This window comes from Pezoporus wallicus, unplaced genomic scaffold, assembly GCF_028554395.1.
Source record: "Pezoporus wallicus isolate ANWC-B61680 ecotype Strahan unplaced genomic scaffold, APGP_CSIRO_Pwel_v1 contig_5418, whole genome shotgun sequence".
In the NCBI taxonomy this organism is placed as follows: Eukaryota; Metazoa; Chordata; class Aves; order Psittaciformes; family Psittacidae; genus Pezoporus; species Pezoporus wallicus.
This window is the reverse complement of record NW_026640709.1, coordinates 967,245-995,113: the sequence shown is the minus strand read 5'-3', so window position 1 is coordinate 995,113 and position 27,869 is coordinate 967,245. Positions and strand designations below refer to the sequence as shown.

Here is a 27,869-nt window from a genome sequence, read left to right as displayed (position 1 = left end):
TTTCTGCTTTAAAGTAGATTGCCCTTGCCTTTAAGGTAAGTTCAATCTTTACTTTTTCTCAAGCTAGAAAAGGAGGAAAACAATTTTCCAGGGAAACACTGGCCAGTAGCATTCCCCAGGATTAGTTATCAGGGTTAAATGACATTCTTTTCCACACAGCACTGCCCAGAAACCAACACCTACATCACTGGCCAGTTTTTCGTAGTCTTCCATGAGCTGCTCGTTTTCTTGGTTGACTGCCAGCACCTTGCAGATACGATTTGCTGCCGTCTCCGCCTGGTGAAGAGAAATAAAATAGAAGAAGGAAAAAGTGTGAAAAAAAATAAAATAAACTAAACCAAAGCTTGTGGCTTAGCTTCCTGCTATGTACCTGTGGGTAAAGCCTCCTACCCTCGGCTCTAGCAGCCTGTCCATGCTTCAAAACATCTGTCCTGACCGCTTTGCTTTCCATCTGACCTGATTTATCTTTCCCTTCTCAGGTGAATACATTCCTTCAGAGATACTGAGCTCTTCTGAGCCCACCCTGTGTGTTACAGAACAAACACATTTCTATGTGCCTTTTCTAAAGCTGCTTCTAGGAGAGAACCTACCAGAAGGAACCTGGATGCCTCTTTACAAAGATAAGGGGTTTCTGCCACCCCCTCCACTCCCCTCAACAGCATTCAGAGCTGCAACATCAGTAACAGAGTGGTGTCAGGCTGGTGAGACTTTCTACATGTTTTTACCCCACAAAAGGACTACCTAAACAGAGTTAATCCACAGACTGGAAGTGTCATAATTCTGATGGAAGATGCAGTGGCAGATGCTTCTCTTAACCTTAAATTCTGCCCAGCTTGTCTTCCAGCTTTCCCTGTATTTCTGGCACTCATTACAGGGCTACCTCCTCCAGCACCTTGCTGCATGACACCTACAATGCATTCAGGGTCTCATGATCTAGCTGAGAAGAGGATTTTCTTCTCCTCTTTCTGTGTAATCTTTCTGCTTACTCTTCCAAAACAAGTCTCACTATAAAAGAGCCCGTTGTTACTATATGGTTGGGTTTTTTTTGTTCCGTTGTGGAACTTAGGCCTTGTTCTCTGCAGGGAGCTGAACATGTTAAAACATGAATTTGGAACAAAGTAAGGATCAGAAGAATCCCAGCTGTGAACTCAGGAGCAGACATTCTGCCCTCGAGTGCCATGCATGTGTTTGGCATGGGGAACATACAGCAGGCTGGCCTTTGTACAGCATATATCTATGGATATCAGCCCCTTTTATCATTATCATAGTGGGTGCCATGCCACAAATCTTCAGAGGATGTGTCCCTGTGATGGGTGTCAGGACATTGCTCAGCACCGTCCTACCACAGTACAGCTATGGCCCTGGTGCCTGGGGAAGGTGCTAGTGCTACCCACAGGACCCCTATGGAGTAATCCTTCTTACAGATGCTAAGTGGAAATGAAGGGGAGAGGGTACATGCCAACACTACCACAGACCAATTGTGAATGTTGTGTCCTGCCTTTAAACTACATGTGGGACTGATGCCAAAAGAAGTTTTGCTGAGCTTTTACCTGGCAAGTTTCAACCTTTTTCTATTTTTAAAAGGCCTTTTATTATCTGCTTATTCAATCTCAAGGCCATTTGAGAAAAATCCTCTATTTTTTGCAGCTGATGCAAGGCAGGAAGAATAGCAATAAAGTCATAGGCTATACAGTGATATATGGATTGCTAAGGTCCCAGGGGATCTGGCAATCTTATTCATTTTTAAGAAGCTGTAAGAACATATATTCAGTCATCTGTCCCTTCACTAAAGTGGGCCAGCTAGCAGATGCACAGGTATTAACTAATTTAAAACACATCAGAGAGATCTGTACAGGAGAAAGAGCAATTTCACTTAAAAAAACTTGCAAACAATGCTTACATTTAAGAAAGCTTGTACTTTGTTCTGTTCTTAACTACAGTTTGTACTTTGATGGAGCACTTTTTGATATCCAGAGAAAACTTTATCGACATGGGACCAAACAGTCAAAAACATGTTGCCAGAGCCCCACCATGATGTGTTTAGTCACTGGAGAGAACTGACAGTGCCAAATGTTTATTTCAGTCGTCCCACGAGAGGAGCTCCCTGCACACCCTTAACTTTCTTCTTTTTAGACCCCAGGAGCTCACTGCAGCCAGCTGTGCAGGAGGGACCCCATTTCACAGAGGCATATTTACATGTATCCAACAACAGATTTCCTCCCACTGCCCAAGTGTGTGTGTGCATATATGCGCGTTGAACATCTGTCCAAACACAAAAGCTTCTGAATGTCAGCATTACGACATTATTTGTATTAACCTAATGCCTGAAGTGTAGAGGCTTTCTCTCCCTACCAGTACTTGCTTCCTAACAGTTCTTGTCTATGGCAGACTGCTCTATGCAAGTATGCTGCTGCTGCTGCTGCAGCAGCAGGAAAAGCTCTGTGGCTGCTATCATCACTAATGTCATGAGCAACACATTACACTGACTTACTCTGAAAAAGGTAGGACAAAAGGATCCCTCTGGTTTCAAGGTAAGCTCCACAAATACCTCCTACACTGCTGCTAACAAGCTGATCTGTGGTGATGGCAACCTCAGTGAAACACTTTCAGGTAAAAGAAGAGTAGCACTCTGAAGATGTTTACACGAGGCCAAGGCAGCTCCCCCATGCCTTCATTAGTGGAGTGGAAAAAGTCATTTTGGCTTCCTCACACTGCTAAAGGCAACAATGCATTTAGGATGCTCATGCTGGCTCCAAAAAAGCCAGGCTGCCCACAAGGCATGGAGAGCACTGAGAAGATGCACCATCCTAGGGTTTGGAAGCTGCATACCTGTATTCTCAGGGAACCTGTGTGAGCTGATCAGCTTCAGTGCAGCATTATGCTGGCACATTATACGGCTTGCACTGAGACTGAGAGGAGGGCAAGCCCAGGGCATTCTGCTTGCTACCACACTGCTCTGTGATATGCATGTGCTATTTGTTGTACTCAAAATGGAAAGCTGAATAGCCAAAGTAATGGTAATTTCTCTGCCTTTTGTCTTTTCTGTACTTCTCAAGCCTGACTTGGACTGCTTAGGATGGAAGTGGAGCTAGCTGTCTCTCTGGCTTATGGATTCAGGTCTCTTTGATGAGAAGGATCATACAGAAAGGCATTCCCACAGTGTGCTGCGTAGGAAGATGCCAGCCAGGTGTTGTCCTCTAGCCTCAGGAGGCTATACTCCAGAATACTGTATGCCAAACACAATCTCTTAATAAAATGGTAAAACATTAGTTAGAAATTTTCAACCCAGAAATCAAAGTTTACAAAATATCAAGCCAACCAGTAGTTGCATGCATTTAGTGTGGAAGTCAGAAGCGGTTAGAAAACAAGCAAATCAACCAAAGCAAGTATACCTACAAATATATATATAAAAATAGCATAAAGAAAAAGCAGCGATCTACACACACATATCAGGCTGGGGACCCTGTACCTTCAAAGGCTCAGTATAAGACAGTGAAAGAAGCAGAAAGCGGCTCATGGGACTTCCCCTTCAGGACTGGTGGCAGTAATGAAAAATCTGAATGAAAAATGGAGCGATATCAGAATAAGTCACCTAACCATGCACGAGGAAGCAACACATAATCTGACTGGCACTTGTACTCAGTAATCACTGCGTGTGCCTGGGTGTTTGAGTCTGTGTCACTCAGCAGCTGGCTAACATATGGCCAGGGCAGCTCCAAAAAGGAGTTGTTCACCTCCTCCTGCCAGGGCACAGTTGAGTTGCTGACCCATCAGGACTGCTAAAAAATGAATAAACTATTAAATCTTTAATATTCCCTGTAAACCAGTTAGACTACGTGGGATTGAAGCTTTCATGACAAAGAAGCTCCATCTCCAGTTCTTGCCCCAGCTACTTGGTTCAGGTCCTGAGGCAGTAAAAGGTTGTTTTCAGTTATTCCAGGAAACCTAGCATCCACCTAAACTGCTGATGAAAGTCTGTGACCTGTAAGTAGGTTTCCAAATCGTGGAATGGGCACATAGAGAAGATGAAGGGATTGGTGAGGGCTGTTCCTGCAGCAGGCCACAACCCTCCTTGCACTGTAGTTTGCCATTTCCTCAATCTGGAGTTCTTCAGATTAAGCAGACAGCATAGAGCAGTCCCTCAGGGGCACCTGGCAAACAGCAGATCTTATCACCAGGCTGGCAAGAGTTCTGAGACTACAGTCTTCCTGAGCAAGTATCAGCTGGCTGGAGCTTGCAGCCTGGTCTGAAGGGTTTCAAACTATTCACAAAGCAGGATCCTAGTGGAAAAGTCATGACTACACAAACAATGCCAAACAGGCAAGTCTACTGCACTGCTGTGGGACATGTTCCCAGTTCCTTGGAAACAAGACAGTATCATGTAATTTATATGGAACAGGGCAGAGAACAAAAAGCTTGAACTAAAGCTGCTCTTTGGAACCTCCTGCCTGCATTTGCCCTCTGAAAGCCAGCATCAGCATGGTATCTTCAAGGCTGCAACCATCAGCATGGTTTTGTACAAGAGAGATGGACCCTTCCTAAAGCCGAGTTAGCCCTCAAGCTGGACAACACATGGACTGCCTTTCAAATAGAAAAGGCCTAGTGAGAAAAACGAGTTGTATCTTGGGAGAACAGGGAGATTTTACATCTGTTCATAACTTGAAGAATGAAGTCTTGAACTTCAGATTTTATTATTCCAAAGCCTACAACCTGAAATTAGCAGTGATCTTATGGAAAGGCTGCAGCCCAGCCAGGCTATGGTATGGGAAGAAAAGATGAACCTTTGGATTGCAGGGTAATTGCTGTTTTGGAGGAAGTTTGCTCAAAGGCGAACTGTGACGGTTTGGCTCCTCCGAGGACAAATATCCTGATGCCAGGCAAAGAGACTTTGGAGTCAAGAGGAAGCAGGGGAAAGACTGAAGTTATGGGAATGGGCAAAGCAGAGGAAAGAGAAATAAAACATATAGGGAGTTTGAGAAACAGAAGGGAATTACCAGGTGTCCAGCACCAGCTGCTAAGAAGGAGAAAAATAACTGCTACTGCAGGACACCAGTGAGAAGCAAGGAATGGAGAAGCGTGTGAATTCGGGAAAGCTCAAGCCTGGTAGGAATAGATTTTGTGGCTGGAGCACGAAAGTGCTATGTGACCAGCTCACGGATGATTCAGCCTAGGAAACGACCACTGACGTAGTGGGGGCTGAGTGTGGAAGGCAGGGTGGCAGCTCAAGGAGGACAGGCTGATGTGATTGTGGTAATACTGGAGATGCATTGCCTGGCCAGGATGGCCCACTAGTCAGTGAAATGGTACTGACTGTCAGAGCAAGTATTCACTCATCTTTCAATGCCAGATTTACCAAATGTTTTCTCCACTGCTGGGGTGTGGAACTGGAAGCAAGGAGAAGCTCAAGCCTGTCGGAAGGACATTTACATCACTTCTCCAGCAAGATTACAGATGGCACATCCAAGCACATCACTAGATGCACTGGGCTTCCCTGCAAATGCCCTGGGGCAGATGGGGGCTCTGGTCCATTCCTCGGTGGAGAGGAGTGGTGGGCAGGGCAGGGAGAGGGGAGGGAGTTGTTAGTGGTAAAGTCTCACCTTCTGCGCCCCTGAGAAGGCGTGGTAGTAACATGAGACATAGGTCATTATGGCCTTCTCATCCGGCCTTAGCGTGCCTATAATATCTGTGCAGAGAAGGAAAAGAGGTTGAAAGGATAAAGTAAGAAGCAGCACATAGGATAAAACAAAACAATCATGGGTGGCGTGAGAGAGGGGGAGAAAACTTCCCATCATGCACTGCAGGACAGGCCAAACAGATTTCCATGCGGAGAGCTGGGAATTCGGATCAGAAGGCGGCTAGCAGCGTTGGCTTGTGGCTCAAAGCGGCACCCCTCCCGCCCAACCCCGAGTCCGGGCTCTGTACCTGCACAGCTGCGCTCTGAGGGCCTGGCCCAAGGATGCAAATGGGCTGTTTGGAGGTTTGAACGCCTGTGCTCAAGGCCTTTCTGTATGCCAAGGAGCCAGAGATCAGAGCCTTCCTACACAGTGTGCTTCCTACACGGTATCTGCTCTGTTGCAACACGCACTGCCTGTTCCTACAGCACTGGAAGGCAGGCGGCTGCTTGGGTTTGGAGAGAGATGTTTACAATGTTTTCCTTACATGACTCCATTACCAACAGGAAAATGGCTAAGCCAGACACAGCAAGGACTCAACTGCCCTATTTCCAGCATGGTGAGTGAGAAAAAAGAATTAAAACCCCAAATGAACAAAACCAGGCATTCTCAGACATGATAAGCAATACACTGTTTGCCAAATCATCATGGATGTACTTGTTAGACATGCTTTGTAAGCCCTGAGTGACTGGGGCTGAATTTGTGGCTCAACTTGAGAAAGCAGCAGGTTCAAGCCTTAAAGCAAGGGTGTGGAAACCTGCAGCATATGTAAGGTAAAAGATAAAGCTTTGGGCATTCTTTGAACCCTTCATAAAACCACTAAAAGTCAGCTCTGCTTCCCTATCTTTGAAAAACAATAGGTATCAGCATTGTTTCCAGTGGGAGCAGGCCGCAGTGTCCTGATGAGCAGAGCATCTATGTGGTGGCCTCCCCATTTGTGAGACCAAGTGTCCTAGCTCAGACTTCCCAGAAACCCGAGGGTGCAGGTCCTCAGCTGTCAGGGCAGCAGTTTGGAGAAGGCAGAGCTCCCTCGTCCCTCAGATTTGTGTGTGTGTGCCAAGGTGCAGGCATAAGTGAGTGCCACTGGAAGTACCACTGACTACATGGACTCCTGGCTCCCTTGCCCCACGTATTATGTCTGGGGCACCACTTTGAACCAACAGCCAACTCTACCAAGAACATAATAATAAAGATGCCCATAGCTAGAGAGGAGAGAGAGAAAGAAAAAAAGGTTTGGACATTAGCAACGGCACCAGGTGTGCTCTGTGGAGGGAGCTTGGGATCCTGTGATACCTTCTGGGCTCCTGAGAAGGCGTGGTAGAAGCTAGAAACATAGGTCATGATGGCTTTCTCGTCAGGACGGGCAGTTCCAACAATGTCTGTCAAAAAAAACCTCACGTTAAGAGCATAATCAACTGATGGGAGAAAGCAAAGGAGAGAGAGAGGGAGAACCACAACTGTCCAGGAGGCCTGCTGGGGTATATGCTTGTCACAGCAATTCCACGGGGCTTCCCAGCATTCCCCTGAAGATGTGTCTCTCTCAGAAGCCAGGATCACCCTCCTGGTTCCCTCCCTCATGACAAAATTGCTTCCGTGGACTGGCCAGGCTAATGCAGTCGTATGTCAGCATGTCTCATGTCACAGCACTTCCCCATCCTGAGAACATGACTGTGAATGGTGGGTTGAATCAATCCATAGTGGTAGCAGGTAGACATGGCTTTTATAGATGTATTATACTGCAATTCCTCCAAGCAATTCTTCAGGAAAGATCCTTTCTGCCTTACTTTCCATGTCCTCATCCTCCATTTCCACACAATGATGGCTTGAATTCCAAAAGGCCCTTTCATTAGTTTCAGGGGAAATTCAACACCTCCAGAGATCAGAATTGATGGTGTGGAGGAATACACATTAACTCCACTCCATGAGGGAGGAGAATGATCAGGAAAAAGCAAGGGGAGCATCTGCAGTGGGCCCTCTTCATCACTGCTAGCTTTGATGAGATCTGAAGCTAGACCTGCTTATTTGGAGGTGGCTTTATTTCCTACAGAATGGCAGGAAGCATTTGAATCTACTCCAGAAACCTCATGATTTTTTGTGACCTCAGCATGATGAAGGCAGGGAAAGCAAGACTCATCCCTGTGGATGGGAAATACTACCTAGGAACATGAACATCTTAGTTACCCCAAACAGGTTCACTGGTTTCAGCTGTCCTTTCTCCACCCTTTCCCCTTGTTCTCCTCACTTCCTTATTTAACAAAAGCCTTTAACTGCTTCTGTTGTCCAAACCAAGCCTGAAATACAGCTTCTACCATTGAAAACAGCTGGCTTCAGGCAAACAGCCAACAACTATTTCAGGCTGTTGTTTGTATTGCAGAGTTACAGTCTTCAAAGTCTATTGCCAACCTGGTCCTGACAAGGCTCTGAAAAGTAATCCTTGCTGTCCCAGTGGCCTCAGAGAATCAGTCACTGTCAGTAGCAAAAGCACCTTTGAACAACATGGATCTCTGCCTTGGGCTCTCAGTCAGAGAAGGGTCTTCATGCCCAACACTTCTGAATAGTCAAGAAGCAGCAGCTTATATTACGGTCATGCCCCCAGAATGAAGATTGCCAGCAATGTCAGAAAGAACTCAGGAATAAATAATTCTGGAGCAAACGGAACACAGTCCTACACCGTATTTTAATTCAGTATTAAGCCTGATTCCTGAAAGGGAACACTTCCGTCAGCAGTGGACATAGCCAGACGTTACCCATCTCTGCCTAGTGTTCTAACCCCAGGTTAAGATCTCCACACCAGACCGAGAAGGCTGGGTGGCACAGAAAGAAGAGGAGAGCCGAACATCTGATTCATTATTCCATTGTAACTTCTTTCCTATACGTTTATTATGTGGTAATGGAGGCAGCATTTGGAGGTTACTGAATTCTTGTACAGTACGTGTCCACCTAGAAGAAGTGGGGAATTTCTTGAGAAAAAGCAACTTAAAACCCACTGGGTTCTACTTTACCTTCTGCATCCAGCATCTTGGGAATATCCAGATATTTCTCAGCCACATCAAAAGCTGTGTTTAGATTAGTGAGAGGATCATCCTGGGAAAGAAACAGAGCCAGAGTATCAGCATCAACTTGTAACAAAGTACACAGCATTTCTCTCAAAACAGAGCTATTGTTCTTTGTTTGGTTCAGGTAACTGTGCAGTCCAGACAAAACTATGTGTGAATCCTCATGTAGCAGAAAGAAACAATTAGCTTCGCTTTGAAAGCAAAGCCTGGAGACTCATGATATGATAATTAACGTATAATCTATGCACTTGCAACAAAAAGGAACAATACATTTTGTCTTGAACCTAGTTTAAAGTAAAATTAGCTTCGCGCCATACTGATAGTAAATGGCCATATCTCACATTTACATGTCATGCTTGTATTAGGTTTGCAACTTTCATTGTAAAGAGCTACAGAGCAGTGGATCTGTTAGAACATCTAAGCAATGCTAAAATAGTAACAACATCTGCAGTGAGTGCTGTCCTTAGCTAGTGTACAGTTTGCTGAACACCAGTTGAGTAGGAGGAAGAGAAATGTTTTAATAAATCTCTAAAAAAATAAATACATATAAAAGTACCCATTTTGTCTTGAGTATTGCTTCTTCTCCTAGGCACTGCACAGGACTTGTCATTTCCTTAGTACATATCTATTCTTCTCTGTATAAACCTTCTGCTGTGACAGGATGCACTTCACATACAGACATCAACACACAATAACCAAATCCTAACTGAAGTCAAATATGACTTATCATCATGAGTCACATTATAAAGGTGACTAGATTTTAAAGAGCCATACAAGAGAATATGAAATGCAGATGTCACTGGAAATGAAAGACCTCTGCAAATTGCTTCCAGCATTCAAGCATGATGATCAGCAGCAAGACACCTACCAACCAGTATGAGACCTCATACAAGCCTGATTCCTGTATTCCTGTACACCTGCTTCATGGATGACAAATGACATATGCACTATCAATTTCTGCTGTTGAGACAAGTGGCTTATGCTGGAGGAAAGGTTGTGAATAAACCGCTAGTGTTTAGTCACCTTGTTTGCTAAATGTCTTTTGGGAGACAGGAAGGATTGGGGTGGCACTCCATACTGTCACTTGTGCCACTCATACTGAGACCCACCTTAAAAATTCGGAAATAATGAGTATAATTATTTCACCTCCTTTCTAGAGCGGCATCCGTGTTCTGTTTCTTTCCTCTTTGAGATCATGTGCTTTTGCTTATTGCACTGACTTGGAAGATTAAGCTGTTCCTGAACTCTAGTTAACATGCAGTTTCCTTTGAAGCTACCCAGCATGAAAGATGAAGCTACGCAGGCTTGGGCAGACAGGGTATGGGCATGCAGGAAAGTTCCTTTATGGCACTGGTCATTATGTAGCACTTGGATTACAGCCTTCATGAAAGTAGGAAACTGAGCTATTCTGAAAAGTAATTTCCTGCAGCATTTCCCTAGGAATTAATGGATGTATCATGTTAACATCACTTATTAGCATCATATTCTTTTGGCTGAATGTACCTAGTAGTCATTAATATTTCACCTACCAAAGTAAATCACATGCAGATGCCATTAAAACAGTCATGACCAGTGATCCATACTTAGTCCACTGGGACAAGTCAATATTAAGCAAGGAAATGCTGCATTGGCACACTGTGATGAAACCAGCAGCTGCCACAGATGGTAACAGATCCCCATTTCAATGTCAAATAGTATTTTATTCCTACATAATACACTTATGATGCTAACTACATCAGATACATCTATATCCACCTCTTCAGAGTTTAGCAGCAGTGCAGGCAGGGGATTTTTATTATCCTCCAGGCACAAGGAACCACCTTATGCCATGGAACTAGGGGCTGATACCATTTCAGCTTCAGCTGACTTGTCTCCTGTGCCTGCTGTGGAGAAACCTCTATGAATCCAAAGTGTAACCAAAAGCCTTATCTGAGGTGAGACCAGCTGGTATATAACATACCATGTTCACTATGCATAGACAGGGACATAGCTCCCTTTAGGAAGGAAGGTGCACGTTCTTTCCCTCAAGCGTAGGAGCATCCAGAAATGTGATGTGGCAGCTCCCTTGCCAGTCCTCCCCTAGCCCATGTGCCACTTTCTACTTCTGTGGAAATGTCACCACTGCATACCAAATTTCAGCCTATGCCGACCACGAACACCAAGGCATTGCTAATGCCCTGGCAGAGTGGTTAGTGTTAACACAGGCTCTTCCTGAGCACAGGCTCATCTGAATGAGCTGCCTCACGATCCTGAAGGAAAGGGAGGAGCAAACTCACTGCAGATAGCTTTCCTATCAGTTTGCAAGTAACACTAGGAGCGATGTTGCCAAAGGTTAAAAAGAAATTTTAAGCTGCAGGGTGGGAGAGGTTTCCTGATGGGAAAACTTACTGGGCTTGGGCACTCCCAAAGGAAGGGCTGGAAGTCTTAACATGTGGGAAACTGGAGACTCATCTAGATGAAGCCAGCAGACTTCCACTTCATATGTAAGACAGATGTGTGATCACACAGTCTCCCAGGGAATGAAGCTAAACACAGTGCTACTAAAAACAAGCTACCTCAGCTCTAGACTAGCTGTGAGATGAGCAGAGAGCTAAACCCAAACTGTTCCCTGTGGGAAAAGCTTCACCCCTCATGGGCGGTGGAACTGCTCATCACAAAGATGATGCTTCTTTGTGTAAGAGATGGGGTTTCCCTGGGGGCTTGTCCAAAATCACAATAGTTTCTCAAGCCCTGCGAAATTCCTCCAAACTCCATCACTTTCAGTTCCATCCCATCTGTCCTGGGTTCAGCAGTAGCAGTCATGTTTCTCCTCCTTGGTAGCTGGTGCAGTGCAGTGTTTTGACTTTCGGCCTGGGAACAGAGCTGATAACAATGATGTTTTGGTTTGGCCAAGGACTTTGTGAGCCTCATGCTCTGCCAGGGGGGAGGGGAAGCCAGGAGGAAGCAGAGACAGGACACCTGACCCAAACTGACCAAAGAGGTATTCCATACCACAGCACGTCATGCCCAGGAGGTAACTGGGAGTTAGCCGGAAGGGCTGGGAGACTGCAGCGTTGGAGGAGGTATCGGTCGGTGCTTGGTTGGGCTTGGGGGGCGAGTTATCGGTCAGCTGGTGCTGAGGTGTTGTATTCTCTCCCTTGTTATTTCCTTTATCATTATTATCACTGGTGATAGCAGTAGTGATTTGTGTTATACCTTAGTTACTAAACTGTTCTTATCTCAACCGGTGGGAGTTGCATTCTTTTCGATTCTCCTCTCCGTCCCTCTGAGAGCAGGGGGAGGGCAAGAAAAGGGGGGGAAGTGAGCGAACGAATTACCTGACTGGGTTTAAACCACGACAGTTCTTTCTTGGCGCCCAACGTGGGGCACAAGGGGTTGAGATAACGACAGATTTGACTGGATTAACAGTCACTCATCACAATGCTGATTTATTGGCTCTCAGAGTTGTTTCTCTTGATCTCACAGCTTCAGAATGTTGTAACTTACGTAGAGCCGGTATTCGCTGTGTTAGTGTTTATCAAGTGTGGGGCCTGGGCTAAGGTTCTTGTCTCACTGTGCTTTATGGCAATGGCTTGTAATACGGGCGGGCTCCAGCAGCAGGGCGGGACGGACGTGGCCGTGGACTTGTACCTGGCCGTCCGGCTGCTCTTCACCGTCCTGGCCCTCGCCCTACTCTCCATCTTCGTGAGGCTGCGGGGAGCCGAGGGGGAGCGGTCCCGGGAGCCGGCGGCAGCTGAAGCGGCCCGGGAGAGCGGCCCCGGGGACCAAGCGGCGGCGGGAGCGGGGCCGGAGGCCGCAAGCGGACGGCTGCCGGTGGAGGAGGCCGGGGCGGTCGAGGAGAGGAAGGAAGCGGCTGCCGAGCAGCGGGATAAGGCGGCGGAGGAGCCGAGCCCCGCGGAGGAGCCCAGCCCCGCGACAGCCGAGAGCATTCCCCGGCAGCCGCCCGCCGAGCCCCAGGAGGATGCAGGAGACCACGCAGCATTTCCCAGCAAGGCAGAGGAGGAAGAGCTGGACTCAGGAAAAGAGAAGCTGGCGGTGGGAGAGCCGGCAAGCACAGCAGCTACACCAGCCCCAGTGACAAGCACAGCAGCATCGTTTGAGAGTTCTGAAGGCTCTGAATGGCCTTTGGGTATCCTTGGGACCTGCCTGCTGATTGTGATGGGGATCAGCATGTTGGCACACACACAGACTGTGTTCTACCCACAACCATTTTGTCTGATCTCAAAAGTTAAGCAGAGTCAGGTTTGGGTCTTGTCTGGGGTTAGACAACAATATAGGGGGACCAAGAGATTTTCCCCAAGGCTGGACAGTCATGAGTGGCAGGGTGTGTGGGACAGTATGGGCAAGTATCTAGTCCACTGGGCCCCTCCAGTGCTTTGGAAGCGTCGGAGATGGAAGGCAGCTGTATGGAGTCCCCAGCAACAAGCTGCAGAAACTGCTTAAGGGGACAGTGAATTATTTTAAGCCTGGTGGGCCCATGGCACTTCAGGTCATCAGAGCAGAGATGCAACACAGAGATGGACTCATGATCGAGGGGTGGACTTAACAATGGACACTATTGCCCAGGTTATTCACGAGTGTGAACACTGCACACAGTCTCTCCTGCTCTGGAAGACTGTTACAAGAGATGGAGCCTGACATGGACCAGATGGATTTAGCAGCTTTATAGGGACTGGTCCATGCACTAAGTTAAGAGTGCACCGAGATAAGAGTGATGGTATATTGAAAATGTGGGATCTGAGCATGACGTGAATGGTATGGAATAAGGGGTGGATAATGTCCTGGGTTCAGCAGTAGCAGTCATGTTTCTCCTCCTTGGTAGCTGGTGCAGTGCAGTGTTTTGACTTTCAGCTCGGGAACAGAGCTGATAGCAATGTTTTGGTTTGGCCAAGGACTTTGTGAGTCTCATGCTCTGCCAGGGGGGAGGGGAAGCCAGGAGGAAGCAGAGACAGGACACCTGACCCAAACTGACCAAAGAGGTATTCCATACCACAGCACGTCATGCCCAGGAGGTAACTGGGAGTTAGCCGGAAGGGCTGGGAGACTGCAGCGTTGGAGGAGGTATCGGTCGGTGCTTGGTTGGGCTTGGGGGGCGAGTTATTGGTCGGCTGGTGCTGAGGTGTTGTATTCTCTTCCCTTGTTATTTCCTTTATCAGTATTATCACTGGTGGTAGCAGTAGTGATTTGTGTTATACCTTAGTTACTAAACTGTTCTTATCTCAACCCGTGGGAGTTGCATTCTTTTCGATTCTCCTCTCCGTCCCTCCGAGAGCAGGGGGAGGGCAAGAAAAGGGGGGGAAGTGAGCGAACAAATTACCTGACTGGGTTTAAACCACGACACCATCTTACACCAGCTAATCATTATTTCAAGTCACCAGTTTCAGTTAATTCCCATGACAAGGGAGAAAGTAGTAGAGACTGGTCTAGCAGCTACAAGTCTCGCAGTGCTGTACTGCAGCACCACGGCTGCAGGCGTGCTTTAGGAATCCAAAGGCCGCAGAGCAAACAAAAGCCAAGTCACCTGTGCCCTGATTCCTTCCAAGGCTAAAACACACATCCCAAAAGAGTGCTGACCCAGATGAGATTTTGCAGAGGTGCCTCGGTTCCCCCTCTGCTCATATGAACATAGAACCAGCAGATACATGAAAAGGAGCAGTAACTTGCCATGCTCCAGCTGGGCCAACTGTGAGGAAAGCTATCCATGGAGGAATTACATTGTTTTAATAGTGGCAGAGAGCAAACCTGCCCTCAGCAGATGCCTACCAGGCACATTCTCCACTTTTGCTGACTAAAGACTGCCGTGGCTCCTCTTTCACCACAACCCTAACTCACATGGGGAATCTTCTTCTCTACTCCTCCAGCTATTTCCAAATCCTAGCAGCACACAAGGTTGCCATGGCAATTATTGCACTGTGACATAAAAAAATACCTTCTATTAACTAGCAATCAGGAAAGGAGATGGAGGGGGAGGAAAGTCAAGAGAGAGCAAGCATTTACTACATCTGCCAGAGCTGAAGACACTAGGAAAGAAATCCAAGATTCATATTTTCAGGAATATCTGTAATAAATGCACCCAACATGGCAGTACGCAGACCATGTTTCTATATGGATTGTGGTATATGAGGGAGCGTCTGAGCCATCAGTCAACCATTGCACTTGATAAAAAGATCTTATATGTGGCTCACAGTTGAGCTACAATCGGGGGTAAAAGGAGAAAGGGAAACCCCATCTTCTGCATATCCCTCACATGCAGACTATGACGTACTCTTGAGCTCTTATCCACAGTGAGCTGAACAATAGCAGACAGACCTGCAGTGAATAGAAACCATCTAAACAAATAAGTAGCTATCGTGTCAGGGAATCACTAATACCAGGCTGGGTAGACTTGCTCCTTTTATTCTGAGGCCTGGACTGTACAAGCAACTTCAGCTAGACAATGCATGTAGGCAGAAAAGAATTGCACTTGCTCCACTAATACAGCCAGACTAGGAAAAATATCTAGGAACATAAACTCAATACAAAACCATGCTGATGAAAGAAGTTGCTAACTTTTGGGAAGGAGACATGCTATACTGGCTACCTTTGAAAGGCACATCCATCTCGTGCTGACTCCAGACACTAAAACTGATCAGATAATATAATTGACTGCTCTGCAAGACAGTAAAGATCTAAAAGGTTACTGAAGAGCAGATCAGGCATTGTACAATTCATTGCTTCAAGGATGCAGATAATCTGATTAACTCATTTACATACTATTTGCACAATGGTTCAAGAGGCCAAGTCTATTAGTGATGGGCTTTTATGTTCATGCACCAGTAACAAGACATGAATGACGCTCTTGGTGACATTTCATTCCAAATGTGCACAGATACAGTGAAATCAGATCTCAGCAAACTGCAGGAATGCCGGCAGGATGAGAACCTACTTTGGTCTTCCATCAGCCTGCTGGGTCAAGACACTGCTGGCAGCACAAACCACAGATAGCTTATTTGCATCATCCACTTCACAATCTTGTCTCCAAGACATGCAGGAAGCAAACTTTGGAGCAGCTAGATACCATGATATCAGTGGCAACTTCAAAAGTAAAATTGAGTGTTACGGCAAATGCTTTTCTGGCATGATACCTACATGCTATGAGAAGCTCAGTATTGCAGGTGGCTCAGGGCTAAACTGGAAGCATGTGACAAGTGTCCAGTGAGGGCACACAGGCCCCTCAAGGAGCTTTTGCACTTGAACATGAGGTATCTAATTTCTACCCAACTCTCCACAGAAATGTTAAGTCTGATTTGACTCACCAGTCTGTGACATTAGCACAGAACTAGTTCCACATTTGGTGTTACTGAATTTGCTAGATTTTGTTCATCAGCTGGGACTGGGGCATGTGTGTCTCATATAAGGCAGCCTGAAAGCAGGGAAAGTCAAGCAGGAAGCTCAAAAAGTTCATGCTTCACTAAGAAGCCTGAATGTACTGATTCATCCCTTCTTCCTTCCCCCAATCCTGTAACTGCCAGCTTGTGCTGAAGTTCTCCAATTATGTTTATCAAGCTAATTCTTCTCCCTCTCTACTTTCAAGGACCCAAGCATCCAGTCTGACAAACAAATTGAGCATACCTTTCGTAGCTTCCCATAGTCGATGAGCTCTGGACGGTGTCTATGAATTAAAGCGCAGAAACCAAGGCCATCCTTCCAACTACGATAGAGATGGAAGAGAGGACAATGAACAGTGTGCTCAGCCAGGGAGACAGACAGTAACAGGTATAAGCATGAGGGAAGGCACCAAGATAGCAGGAAGACTAATTCTGGTTTAGTTTCTAGCTAACAGTGCCTCTGTAAGTGCATGTCTTCTACCTGCATGAGACTGCAATAAAAATTCCTTTCAATCCCTACAAAAATCCAATGTGATTAGGACATGCCCTTTGCACTGTCATCTCCTTTTTGCCAGTTCTCTGTGCTGAACTCTCTGGGCATGTCCTGTGGAGCATGGAAGGACAAGTGTAGAGTTCAGGGTTGAAAAAAGGTGTAGATACAAACCATAAAGGAGGAACAAGTTCATTCCTTAGGGAGAAGGCAGACGCTCATAGCTAGCTCCACTACAGTACTGACTGGAGTGGATGGCACTTCAGCTCTCAGAAAAAGTGCTTTACATTTATGTGTTTCATACAGCTCTCCAAGCTATGATGGAAAAAGCACTATTGTGCAGAACCTTCACTGGAACATCTGCCAATTTGAAAATATCAACAGCAGAGCAAGAAAACCTCTCATCCCTTCCCAGCTCTGCTGTAGTACATAGTTTCTGGTGCAGCCCTTATTTCACTGCTCCTGAAGTGTTTTCATAGAGCAAAAGCTGTCTTACTTAACCTGTAGCACATATGCTGCTTTCAGAGGACTTCATGATTTGAAGAACTTTATGACAGCAGCAATTGGAACCAGAATTGAGGAACTGGGATGTCAGTTCTCTGGGTTATAACCTCAGTCTTTAATTTCCTAGGTGTTTCTCTGAACTACACCATTACTGACCATCTGCATTGCTCAGGGCGGTCTGTCAGGAACATTGCTATCCACACACTGTCATGTACCAAGAGACATATGAAAATAACACAAATTGTATAGCTAAGTTACTGCTTGTAACTCACCTGATATGGAAGTTTTGAATGTTTACATTTTTGTAGGGGGCTGTCTTCCTCTGACACCATAACAAAAGTCCTTCTTTAGCAGATGTCTCTGCAGAAAGAAAGAAAAAGCACCAAATAACTATTTTTCTTGGAAAGCAGGACTCTCTGAAGCATATGCTGGAAAAACATGACCAACTCAATGCTTTGTTTGGAAGAGTCTACGAGGACAATTTTATTATGTTCTTAATGAGGTTCTGTAGTAAGGAGACAGCTTATTGGGATTAGAGAGGAGAGTTTTGTAGGACTTGTCAGAGATACATCTATTTTCAGTAGTAGTCCCTGAATCCACCTGCAAGAAATGCAATAGATTCCAATATCAGTGTTGGCTTTGAGGTTAGCCATAATTTTGAGCTGCTCTTAAAATCACTTACAGGAAGAGGATGTGAAAAACTTCCCAGTATACCTGAACCTGTCCAGAAATGCCAGTGAAATGACAGGGCAGCTTGCCTAGGATCTTCCAGTGATTCAACTAAGAGCACACTCCAGGCCTGTTAAGTGGCAAAGCCATTCAGTGACCTCAGTTATTCGTTGTTGAACAGTGGCTGAAAAGAACTAAGATTTACCTTCAACTGAGATATCCTGAATGGCAAAACGAAGGATGATGGTCCAAATCATTCCAAGAGTCATTTTAACATTGCCATCCACAATTTCTAGGGAAAAAAAAAAAAAAAGTGTAGAAAGAGAAGAAATAAAAGGCATCAAGTTTCAAGTGCAAATCCTAGTGAAATAGGAAAATTGGGAAGCTTTCTCTTTTGTAGATGGAAGAACTGGAATTCCAGCTGAAAACTTGAATTCCAATTCTTCCCTGCCTCCCCAGATGCTCTGCTGGTACAGCACAGTCTTGCCCAGCAGTACCCAGTGAGCAGACTGGTTCTCTTGCAGTATAACACCAGCACAAAACAGACACTGCTGATCTAAAAGACCAGGAATAAGGACCATTTTGATTAGTGTAATTCCCCACAGAGGCCTAAAACCACTTTGCTCAGGTTTAATTCCAATCACTTTGAAGCCACAGAAGCCAAACTGGGAAAAAGAAAAGTCTTCCTCTCTTACTCTGATATGCCTACTCTAAGTCACCTATGTAAGAGCCCCAGTGTAACTGTACCAGAAGAATCACTGAGACGCCCCACTGCAGATGAGCTCTGACAGCTGATGCTGTCCTGTGAAGAATATATCACAAAAACCCCAAGAAACATCAACATTTTGATTTCAAAATGTTGTTTCAAGTATACGCCAGACTGCCTGTATAGGACTTCTTTCAGTCATATAATTACCAAAAGACACAACAGAGCATTCCTCAAAATACATGCTTCCTGCTTAAAAAGGAAGCAAAGACCCATGCTGGCCTGCCTGAGCAGACCGTAACGTAAACTAAGATGTTAAGCAGATTGTGCTTTATTGCTCAGTAGACTCCGCAATGTAAATAGGCAAGGGTCAACAACTCACAGTCTTTAGAAAGCAACCACTTGCATGTGTGAGGTGGTGATGTTTATGATGGAGGATCAGGGTTCTGAGGGGAAGTGCTGGGGAGATGCTGGCCCAGAGGGGCTTCTGCCATGTGTACATTAGCACCAAACAGTCCAAACAGGGAGCAGCTGTGCCTCAAGTGCTGATCCTCAGCATGTACAAAACTTCCACACAGACTATATATACACGTTACAGAATTTACAGCCTTAACTTTTTTGGGTAATGAAACTAGCTGAGCTGCCTTCTCCTACTCATTCTCTGGCAGGTTCCTGCATGACAGACGAATCTCTCACAAACAACTTGACAAGTTACTAGGGTATTTTCAGTAACAAGAGGGTCTGAGTTAACCTACTGTTTGGAGGTAGAATAATTCAAGTCCTAACAAGGCTACCAGAAGCCATTTTTGTACTCCTGTAGACACCTCTGTGCTGCTGCTTCCATAAAGCTGCCCAGCGGGAGCACATCATGCTGGGGGGCAAACAGAAATTTGCTGTATAGGCAACTGCCACCTGTCTGAATTCTGTCACAAAAGCAACAATATTTAAAGTCTTCCTTTTCATCCATTAAAAAAAGGTTCTTGTATTATGAAAAACTTTCAAAATGTGAACCTGTGTATTCAAGCCAGCAAGCAGCACACACCCCGAAGACAACAGTTCAGAAACTGTGTCCACCTGGTCCAAACTCTGTGATTTAGTGACACGTACGGTGTAGCTTCCAGTGTAGATTAGAAGGATAATCTCTGCTGTGCTTTGACATACATTTGCATTAGGGATTTACAGATTTAACAGGCAAAAAATAAGACATGCCACCTTGTTATACTGCAGTAAACGGCTGTGTCCACTCTGCTCTGCATTTGAAGAGTATACACTTGTACTTATCTTGGTGGGGCATCGGTTTGCCCAGAATTAAATAGACAACAACTTTTCACTGCAGTACAAAAGAACTACAGCTATTTGTGCTGGCATGAAAAAAATGTGCTTGTCTGTTGACAGTTTTCTCACAAAATAATTTTTTACAGGTATTTTTGGGTTATCTGCTAGGCTGATGCAAGAAAATACAATGTGATGGCAAGTATATTCGGTTCTGCACTTTTTGCATTCCTCACCCCTTCAATAAAGCACCATAATCAACTTAAAGGAAAATCCTTACTATCATTAGAAATACCCAAGATGCTGCAGCTAAAATACAAAAGAAAGCATCCATGTTTTCAGCTTGTTTTTTCTGTTCATTATGCATCTTTGTGGGGATTATAGAAAAGCAAAAACCCCCAATGCTTGTAAAAACCAGAGCAGTTGGCAGAAGGACCCTAGGATATATTTAAGATCCGCAACTAAATTGAGCTCTTTATTTTAATGGACTAGATTAAAATCTGATGGCAATACTTTAATGTTGAAATGTGCTTTATGAACACTAATAAATCAATCAGTGAGCTGGAACAGGTAATTAATGTTCCTGTTCCACAGATTTTAATTGGAAATAAAGGTCAAGATGCTTACAAAAAAACAGATGGTGTTAAGTTGCTAATGTGGCATTAGAAGTCAGCACTATGCTCAGGTCAAGTTCTCAAATTCAAGTTTCATAAAGTTATCTGGTGGAGTTAAGGTGGAAAGCACCTCGTCTCCCCCAGCCCTCTTCACTGCATTATTCATTTAAAAAGGAAGATGTATGCTCCCTGCTCCCATTTCTTATTCTTCCTTAGCAGTAAACCAAAGCAAAACTGCTATGGAAGAAGCCCAGAATATTTCCACCACTTCACTTCTACGTATCATTTTATTTTTTCTTGACATAGAGAAAACCCACCACCTACCAAGCAGATACTGATGTGAGTGAGGTTAGTGAGTGATCCATCCCGGGATGCACACTTAATGAACCACACCATCCCCAGTCCTTTTCTTATTTTTTTTCCTTTTTTAAATAGCTAATGAAACTATTGTTATCTGTTAGAAGTGGGTAAGCATTTTTCATTTCTAGAGCTAAAAATCTTCTGGCAATCCAGTTACAAAGCCAGCCAGCCTGATCAGAAAGGCCATCACTCATTTGGGTTTCCACCCCTGAATTCCCCAATGCCAACCTCCTTTTCCTTTAGGATTCCTTCAGCTCCTGCCAGTGTCTTTCTAATATAGTGGAATATGGCCAAGAAAGAAAAGTGAAAAACATGGTTACAAAACAGGTTTGCATGAAGCTTTCTGCTTCCTGGTGATGAACAGAAAGTGACTCCACAGGACTTGTTAAAAAGTTGAACATAACACTCCAAAGCTAGAAGAACCTAATGCTTAATTAAAGATACTGTGTTTGTTCCCTGCTGATATAAGTAAGGCTCAGTAATGTGAGAGCAATTCAAATATTAGAAGGCTAATATTCAGACAGTATCTTCTGCCTAACTGTGCCTTCCAAATGATCTTCCTAGGCAGGACCTCTGCAAGTCTTGTCTGCACTTACTCCACCACCAGCAGCTGTTTGCTCAACAGCAGCGGCAAGTACATGTTATTAATGTGATTTAAATTCAGCCTGGGGGTGGATCACTTGCTGGCTAAAGCTAGTGAGGGATCTGCATCCACTGGAAGGAAATTTTTTACAACAGTGAACATGCTTCCACCCAGCTTGCATGACTGTGCCACAGAAACTGTTTTCTCCCTAGCTACTTCTGAGCTGCCCATGAGAGCACAGCCTCTGGCTACCCCATGGTCAACTGGCAGGATAGCATTATGATCTGGGAATTGGAGACACAGAGCAACAGTGGTGACACAAAATAAAGGCTGGTCTGCATTTTGTTTACCCTAACAAAAGCCAAATAAAATAGGATAGGCCATCCATGCCCCTGTCTTTTGAAAGCATGTTGGTAATGATGGTGCAACCAGATTTAGGACAGATGGCTGGCATTGTTGATGGGAGTGTTCATACTGGCTCCCTAATTGTGAGCGGGCAGGCGATAGGGACAAACATGCTATGTTTCACTCACTGACATGGAGAGACCTTCTTTTCCCCTCTTTCCACTGTCAAATGTATGTTTGCTCTGTCTGGTGCTTCAGGAGATGCTTTGCTCAAATGGGACTTCAGCAATTGTTAAAATCTCTAAGCTTTATTTCTCCTTTTCACTTGTGAAGGTGAAAATAGGGATCAGTTAATTCAAAGTTATCTTTATACTCAACTGAGTCACATCTGTCTAAGAAAGCCACAACTTCTATGTAGATTAGAGGTGCAAATAAAACAGTCTTAGCGTCTTGACCTGTTCAATCTGTTAAATCCCAGGAGCATTTGACACCATAGTATGGAATCTATTAAAGCATAAGAAGCCTTCTGAGGTGTCAGATGACAGTGAGATTTAAAAGCAGATGAAAAATATTTTGGTAGCCTCAACAGCCAAGAGACTTCCTTGATTCAGATTTACACAGATCTGCTGTATGCCACAACTGCTTTGATCCTATGGACTCTGGCTAACAAAGATGTTTAGAGTCATCTTGAATTGTTAACAGTCAGAGACGGTTGTAAAAAGCAGCTCTTATTACTTATTCTGTCTGCTTAGTTCATCCTTCATTGAATGTGGACATGGAATTTGTCCTGCACTCATGCTGTGTGTAGGGAGTTCTTTTCAACTCTGGTTCTCTTTTACTGGGACACATCTGAAGAGCTTGGCTTGTAAACAGCTGAGAGGGATTTTTATTTGATGAAATGCAAGATAAATGCCATGAAAACTTTTTTGCTGGCTTTAGCTCTGATTAAACACAAGGTTGCACAAGGCTTAAGCTAATCTGAGAGTCTCCTTGGGATGCTTTCTGGAGCTTATTTTTTAACAGAAAAACCCAACCAAACAACCCAGGACATTGATGGCCAATGCCATTTGTGTAGCACACACAGAGAACTACAGCTGAGCTGCAGACCCTTCACACACAACCATGCTTCCCAGCAGATACCCAGGCACAGAGAAAGCCACCTCGAGGCGAGGAGTGTGCTGCCTTAGCCAGTACGACCACACTGCTGCTGGATGGTGGTTTTATCCCCTGGGGAAAAAGCCACCTGGAAAACTTCCTAGATCAGTCCAACATGCTTGAGACATTTACAGCTCATTTTCTTGGTGTCTCAGTGTATGTCTGTCTCATCTGCTTTTATCTTCTACTTTGCTGCTGCATGATGTCTTCTTACAGTCTGAAAGTAAGCTCTTAAAATTCATGCTCCAGGAAGTTTATAATCCCTTCCATGGACAGTTACTGCTGTGCTCTTCAAAGTAAAATTCCACTTTAATGGCTGATGTGTAGTTACTGTACACCGAACACCTGTGCGGACCAGGCAGAAGCCTCTGCAGCAGGTTATGTTTCCTGGTGACAACCAGAGTGGCCTGGGCTTGGTCTGGGTGCACAGGCAGAAGCTGGAGTGGGGGAGCTCTTACTGTGATCTTACATGGCCTGAGCTGTCATTGCAGCATGGGCTCAGGATAAAAATCAAAGCTAACCTTGGTCCGCACTTCACTGCTGTACTACCTTTGCTAGTATAAAGAAACCCATATTGAGCTCACTATGTAGCTGCAAGGGCACAATGACATAGGAAAGACAGGAACATTTGGCAGAGGAGGTCAGGCTCACTCTTTGGACTGATAAAAATCACGGCTTCTGTCACAAAATGGCACCTCTCAGCCTGTTTCTGAACAGGGTAACTGCCATGAATACACACTGAACAATTGGGCCCGGGAGATCTTTGGTCACAAACCATTTTACTTGTTAAATGGTTTCTAAGTACTGTGAGGGTACAGTCACAGCTGATCCAGGAGCAGAGAGCAAAAAACAAAAATCCAGTGGAAGGAGAGGAAAAGGCCAACTAGTGCCAGGGAGAGCAGAACCAGAAAATACAAAAAGGGAATAGAGCAGGCAAGACAGGCCTTACACATGCTCTAGGCTCCCAGAAAAACCCGAATGTCTGCCCAAGATCCAAATGACAGAAGGGATTTTCCTAAGGCAGAAGGCCTCTGGCTACAGATCCAATTTTAAAAGGGTCCCATATAGATAGAGACAACTGCATCAGACATTGCATCAGTCTTTTCTGTAAGGGCACAAAATGACCTCAGATGTGCATTTGTGCTACATAAACAGTACTCAGAGCCAGGAACACCCTCAGGTTGCTCCTGTGAGAAAACTGAAGAAAAGTTTTGCATGCAAAATGTCAATATCATTGAGCCACTCATCTCTTGCATTTTGCTCTTAATACCAAATAAAGTAGCATCTGCAATGTCTCTAGACACTAGTTTGAAATTGTTCCCAAGTCTCAGTATGCTGAGGTAAAGGTCTTGGTAAGGCAAACATAAGCACCTGCAGTGGCTGAGGTATTCTGACTGACCTGACACAGAACAAATGGATCACAGGATGGGCACATGTCTTGGAGATGCCTGCAAAAGCATGCCTGAGAGGCCATAACTGGGGACAGCCAACACTGCTCTGACCTCCTGGGCTAAGAACAGGCAGGGCTCAGCCCTGCAGCCCTGTGACTCCCAGAGGAGAAATGCCCATCCAGAACTGTATCATGGGCTTATTTCCTGGCTCTGACATGAGTTTCCCTGGAGAAACCACATAATTCCATCTGTAAGAAGGAGATAACAAACCTCCCTCTTTTTCTGTGGTCACTGTGAAGACAAACCTAGAAATACCACAGAAGCAGAGTGTCTCCACAGCAACAGTGACAACAGGAATACATAGGCAGGACGCGCACACAGGTCCAGAGCAGAGGAAAACAAGTGTCATGAAAACACAAACCAGATAAGATGACAAGTTGTTAAGGTTTATAAAAGATCAAACTACCTTAGTAACCTGCAAGCCTTTCTGGATCTCAGGTGACATATCTGCAAAACACCCACCATCTTTGCTAAGAAGACAAAAATCCTACACAACTCCCTGCCATCTGCATGATCCGAAAGTTCATCTCGGGGGCATCCTGGTGCTGCCCACAGTGGTCTCTACACAACGATACCGAGGCTTCCAGACAGAGAGCACCCACCTTTCTGGGGCTCACAAGCCTGGAAGCACTGAAAATTGAAGCCTCTGGAGTCCCTGACTTGTGCTGGGCATTGCACTTACTTTTGACTCTCGGGATATCCTACCACAACAGGGGGTCTTTCCCAGCAGCTCTCCAACAAGCAGCTGCTATGCTTCAGATGAGACTTTTCTTGATTTGAGAAAGAAACCAGTTTGTTCCTGCCACTGCTCAATGTTTTCCTTAGCTCATGAAAACCAGAAGAAAATCAGGAGGACCTGACCAAAAAGCCCATGTGGGAATCAGGTTTGGCAGTTTGGTGTGAAGGTGAGATTTAAATTCAGAGTAAAGGCATAATATATCCTACATTTCCCTCTGTGGCTTATTCTACAAGGATGTGGTAGAGCTAGGGAGGTACAAAGGGAAACGACATGCAGGTGTGAGAGAAAGGCAACAGCTGAGCACAGGTTGGGCCTAGACAAATCGGCTGGTTTCTTTACCTTCTGCTCCAATAGATACTAGTTTGACTCCTTTGCTGGCAATGAAATCCAAGGCCTTGTTCACATTGGATATTTTGTGCACTCGCATTTTGCCTCTTTCTGGCTTAGCCAAACGTTCACCTAATAAGAGAAAAAATGTAAATTAGAAAACAGTTCTAAACCCTTTCTTCCCTGTTTCCCCATGCCAGTAACTCCTACTGCTCAGCCAGGTAGAGGGTAGACCTCCCTGCATTCTTTCTCAGCAGCGAATGCAGGACAGCACTCACTGTTAAGTAACCCCAGAAAGAATTAGACGGAAAAGTATCTTTTTGTTGCATCCCAGATAACTTAATAACAGAGGAACTGTTGGCACCGAGTCCTCTCCACAGCAGGTTTATAGCAGAGGTGAAAAGGTCCTTCAAAACCACACTAAGCTAGACAGTGGAACTAACCTCCATATAATGGATCACAGATAAGGTGAGTGGAAAAGACACAAATTTCCCTCCCCCCAAAGACAGGTTAGGAGCTCCCCTCAGCATTTTACAAAGTAAATCCCTCTTTGGAACTCCCTATAAATATGAGAGTGATCTTGTACCTTGCTGCTTCTTTTTCCCAGCCAGGATACAGACCTCCTTTCTCTCCAGTCTCTTCACTGAATAGCCACAACGGACTTTATGGGGAAATAAAATCACTTCCTTGCCAAGTGGCTTTATAACTGTAAGAACTGTCATCTCAACTCCTTCCCATTACATCTGATGTATTTCTAACTCTATGCAATGGTCTCTTACAGAGTGGTATGCATTTTAAATGTTTATGAGGCAGAGAGAAGGAAGCGGCGTAGCTCTGAGATAAGTCTCTGATAGAAATAAGTCTTAGGGCAAACGCCAGCTCCTGCCATGAACAAAGCTGGACGATTTGGAAAAGAGCTTTCTTGACCTTATTCACTGGAAAGAGTTGCATTAGGTATAGTCATGCCCTTCCTGATAGGCTGCCAGTAACTATGCTCACAACCTGCTTTTACTAACACTAACCAAACATGCAGAGTAAGCAAATTAAAGCCTGGGCAGACAAACGGACTTTTCAAAGGAACTTCTACTAGAAACATAATCAGGAACCACCTGTGTGTGACACAACACCAAAATATGGACAGAACAGCTGCTTTCAGATCACAAGCTCCAGAATACAAAAAGACCAGAACAAAATGCAAGCAGGTTTTGCATTTTGAAAAGAAGTTATAAGATAATTAAAAAGAGATCAAATGGGCAAGTCCAGGCAAGCAATTACTCACCTGACCTATTCAGTTCTAAAAGTCTCCTGCTTTATCTCAAACCTGAATATTTAAGTCAGTGTGGCCTGACTCAAAACCTTTATTTGAGTTTGAAGGGTGAGAAAGAAAAGTACTTTTCAAAGAACTCTTTTTCATACTAAAATCACATGTTTTTTTCCTAACAAAGGAGTGAGGAAAAGGTAAAGGGGAGAAACCCAGGTTATTTCCATAGCCATACCCCAACAAAAGAAAAAATTCTGGAAACAAAAATCCTTTCGAAGTGTTTCAGAGTAGGCTGGTGTCATTAGCTCTCAAGCTTAAGGATAAAACCAGATTCACTTTCAAAATTAAACACTGATGTCTGACAATTTAAGTAGAAAGATTTATTTATGGCAATACCTCCATCACAGGATTAAAAAAAATCTCTTTAGCTTTAATGGAGCCTCCAGTACACATCATGGCAAGTTGCTTTCTTTTTCCATTAGGATAATGCTAGTCATTCTGCATAAAAGTGGAAGCATTTTCTGTGACAGTGTCATAATGACATCTTTACATGTAGCTTCACAATAGATTTAAGCAGAACTATGCTGCCAAACACCAACAAATGGGCTGAGCCAGCTAAAAAATAACCATTTACTTCAGCTCATGTGACTGTAACTAGCCTTGTAAAAAGAAAAATAAAAACAAGAGATTAGGTTTCGGCTAGAACAGCAAGCTGATACAATTCACCTTGTAGCCACATGCGTGTGGCCAACACAAGGGAGAGCATCTAACTGCTCTCCCTGGGGCTGAGGAGAGCAGGATTTCTCCCTCTGACAAACGCAATCCTCGAGCAATTGATGGTGACTGTAAAACTGCAGTCTCTCTCTCTCAAATACCACAATAGGATATTTGTTCTAGAGCATTTTGGGGGGAAACTTAGTCCCAAAACCCAATGGCTAGTTCCTTCAGGCTTGGACTTTGTTACAAATGTAGATTTTCAGAGAAAAAAATAATCTGTTTCCATGCCATACATTGTTAATGATGTAGGCTATTAAAAGGGAAGCCTGCTAGAAACATGTTCTACTTTCAGCTATTTGCATCATTGCTTCATTTCTTAGTACTTCTCCCAGCTAAGACAATGAGAATGTTCTACTCCCATTCTCCAGTTCTCATGTACTAGCCCAAGGCTGCACTTTAAAAGCCAAACAATGCAAGGACATGTTGGCATAGGAGTTGTTTACTGCAAATTTGTTTAGGAAAAAATTCAGTGATTCCTTCTGCTTGGGGGAGGGGCCTTATAACTTTATTTTGGAAGGACT

At 44.6% G+C, this 27,869-nt stretch overlaps 1 protein-coding gene across 6 annotated transcripts in view; it reads right to left on the bottom strand.

Moving 5' to 3' along the window:
* LOC130605068 (alpha-actinin-1) overlaps window positions 1-27,869 on the bottom strand; it is an 89,828-nt gene that overhangs the window by 17,528 nt on the left and 44,431 nt on the right. For 3 of the 6 annotated variants that reach the window (XM_057420215.1, XM_057420217.1, XM_057420219.1), the window contains exons 3-9: window positions 25,323-25,442; window positions 17,964-18,050; window positions 17,362-17,449; window positions 16,340-16,418; window positions 8,675-8,756; window positions 5,598-5,683; window positions 184-276 (exon numbers count right to left, since the gene is read on the bottom strand). In XM_057420215.1, coding sequence (XP_057276198.1) covers window positions 184-276; window positions 5,598-5,683; window positions 8,675-8,756; window positions 16,340-16,418; window positions 17,362-17,449; window positions 17,964-18,050; window positions 25,323-25,442 — 635 coding nt within the window. Of the gene's footprint in view, window positions 1-183; window positions 277-5,597; window positions 5,684-6,965; window positions 7,052-8,674; window positions 8,757-16,339; window positions 16,419-17,361; window positions 17,450-17,963; window positions 18,051-25,322; window positions 25,443-27,869 lie in introns of all 6 variants that reach the window. The other 3 variants (XM_057420214.1, XM_057420218.1, XM_057420216.1) reach the window with 1 other exon arrangement.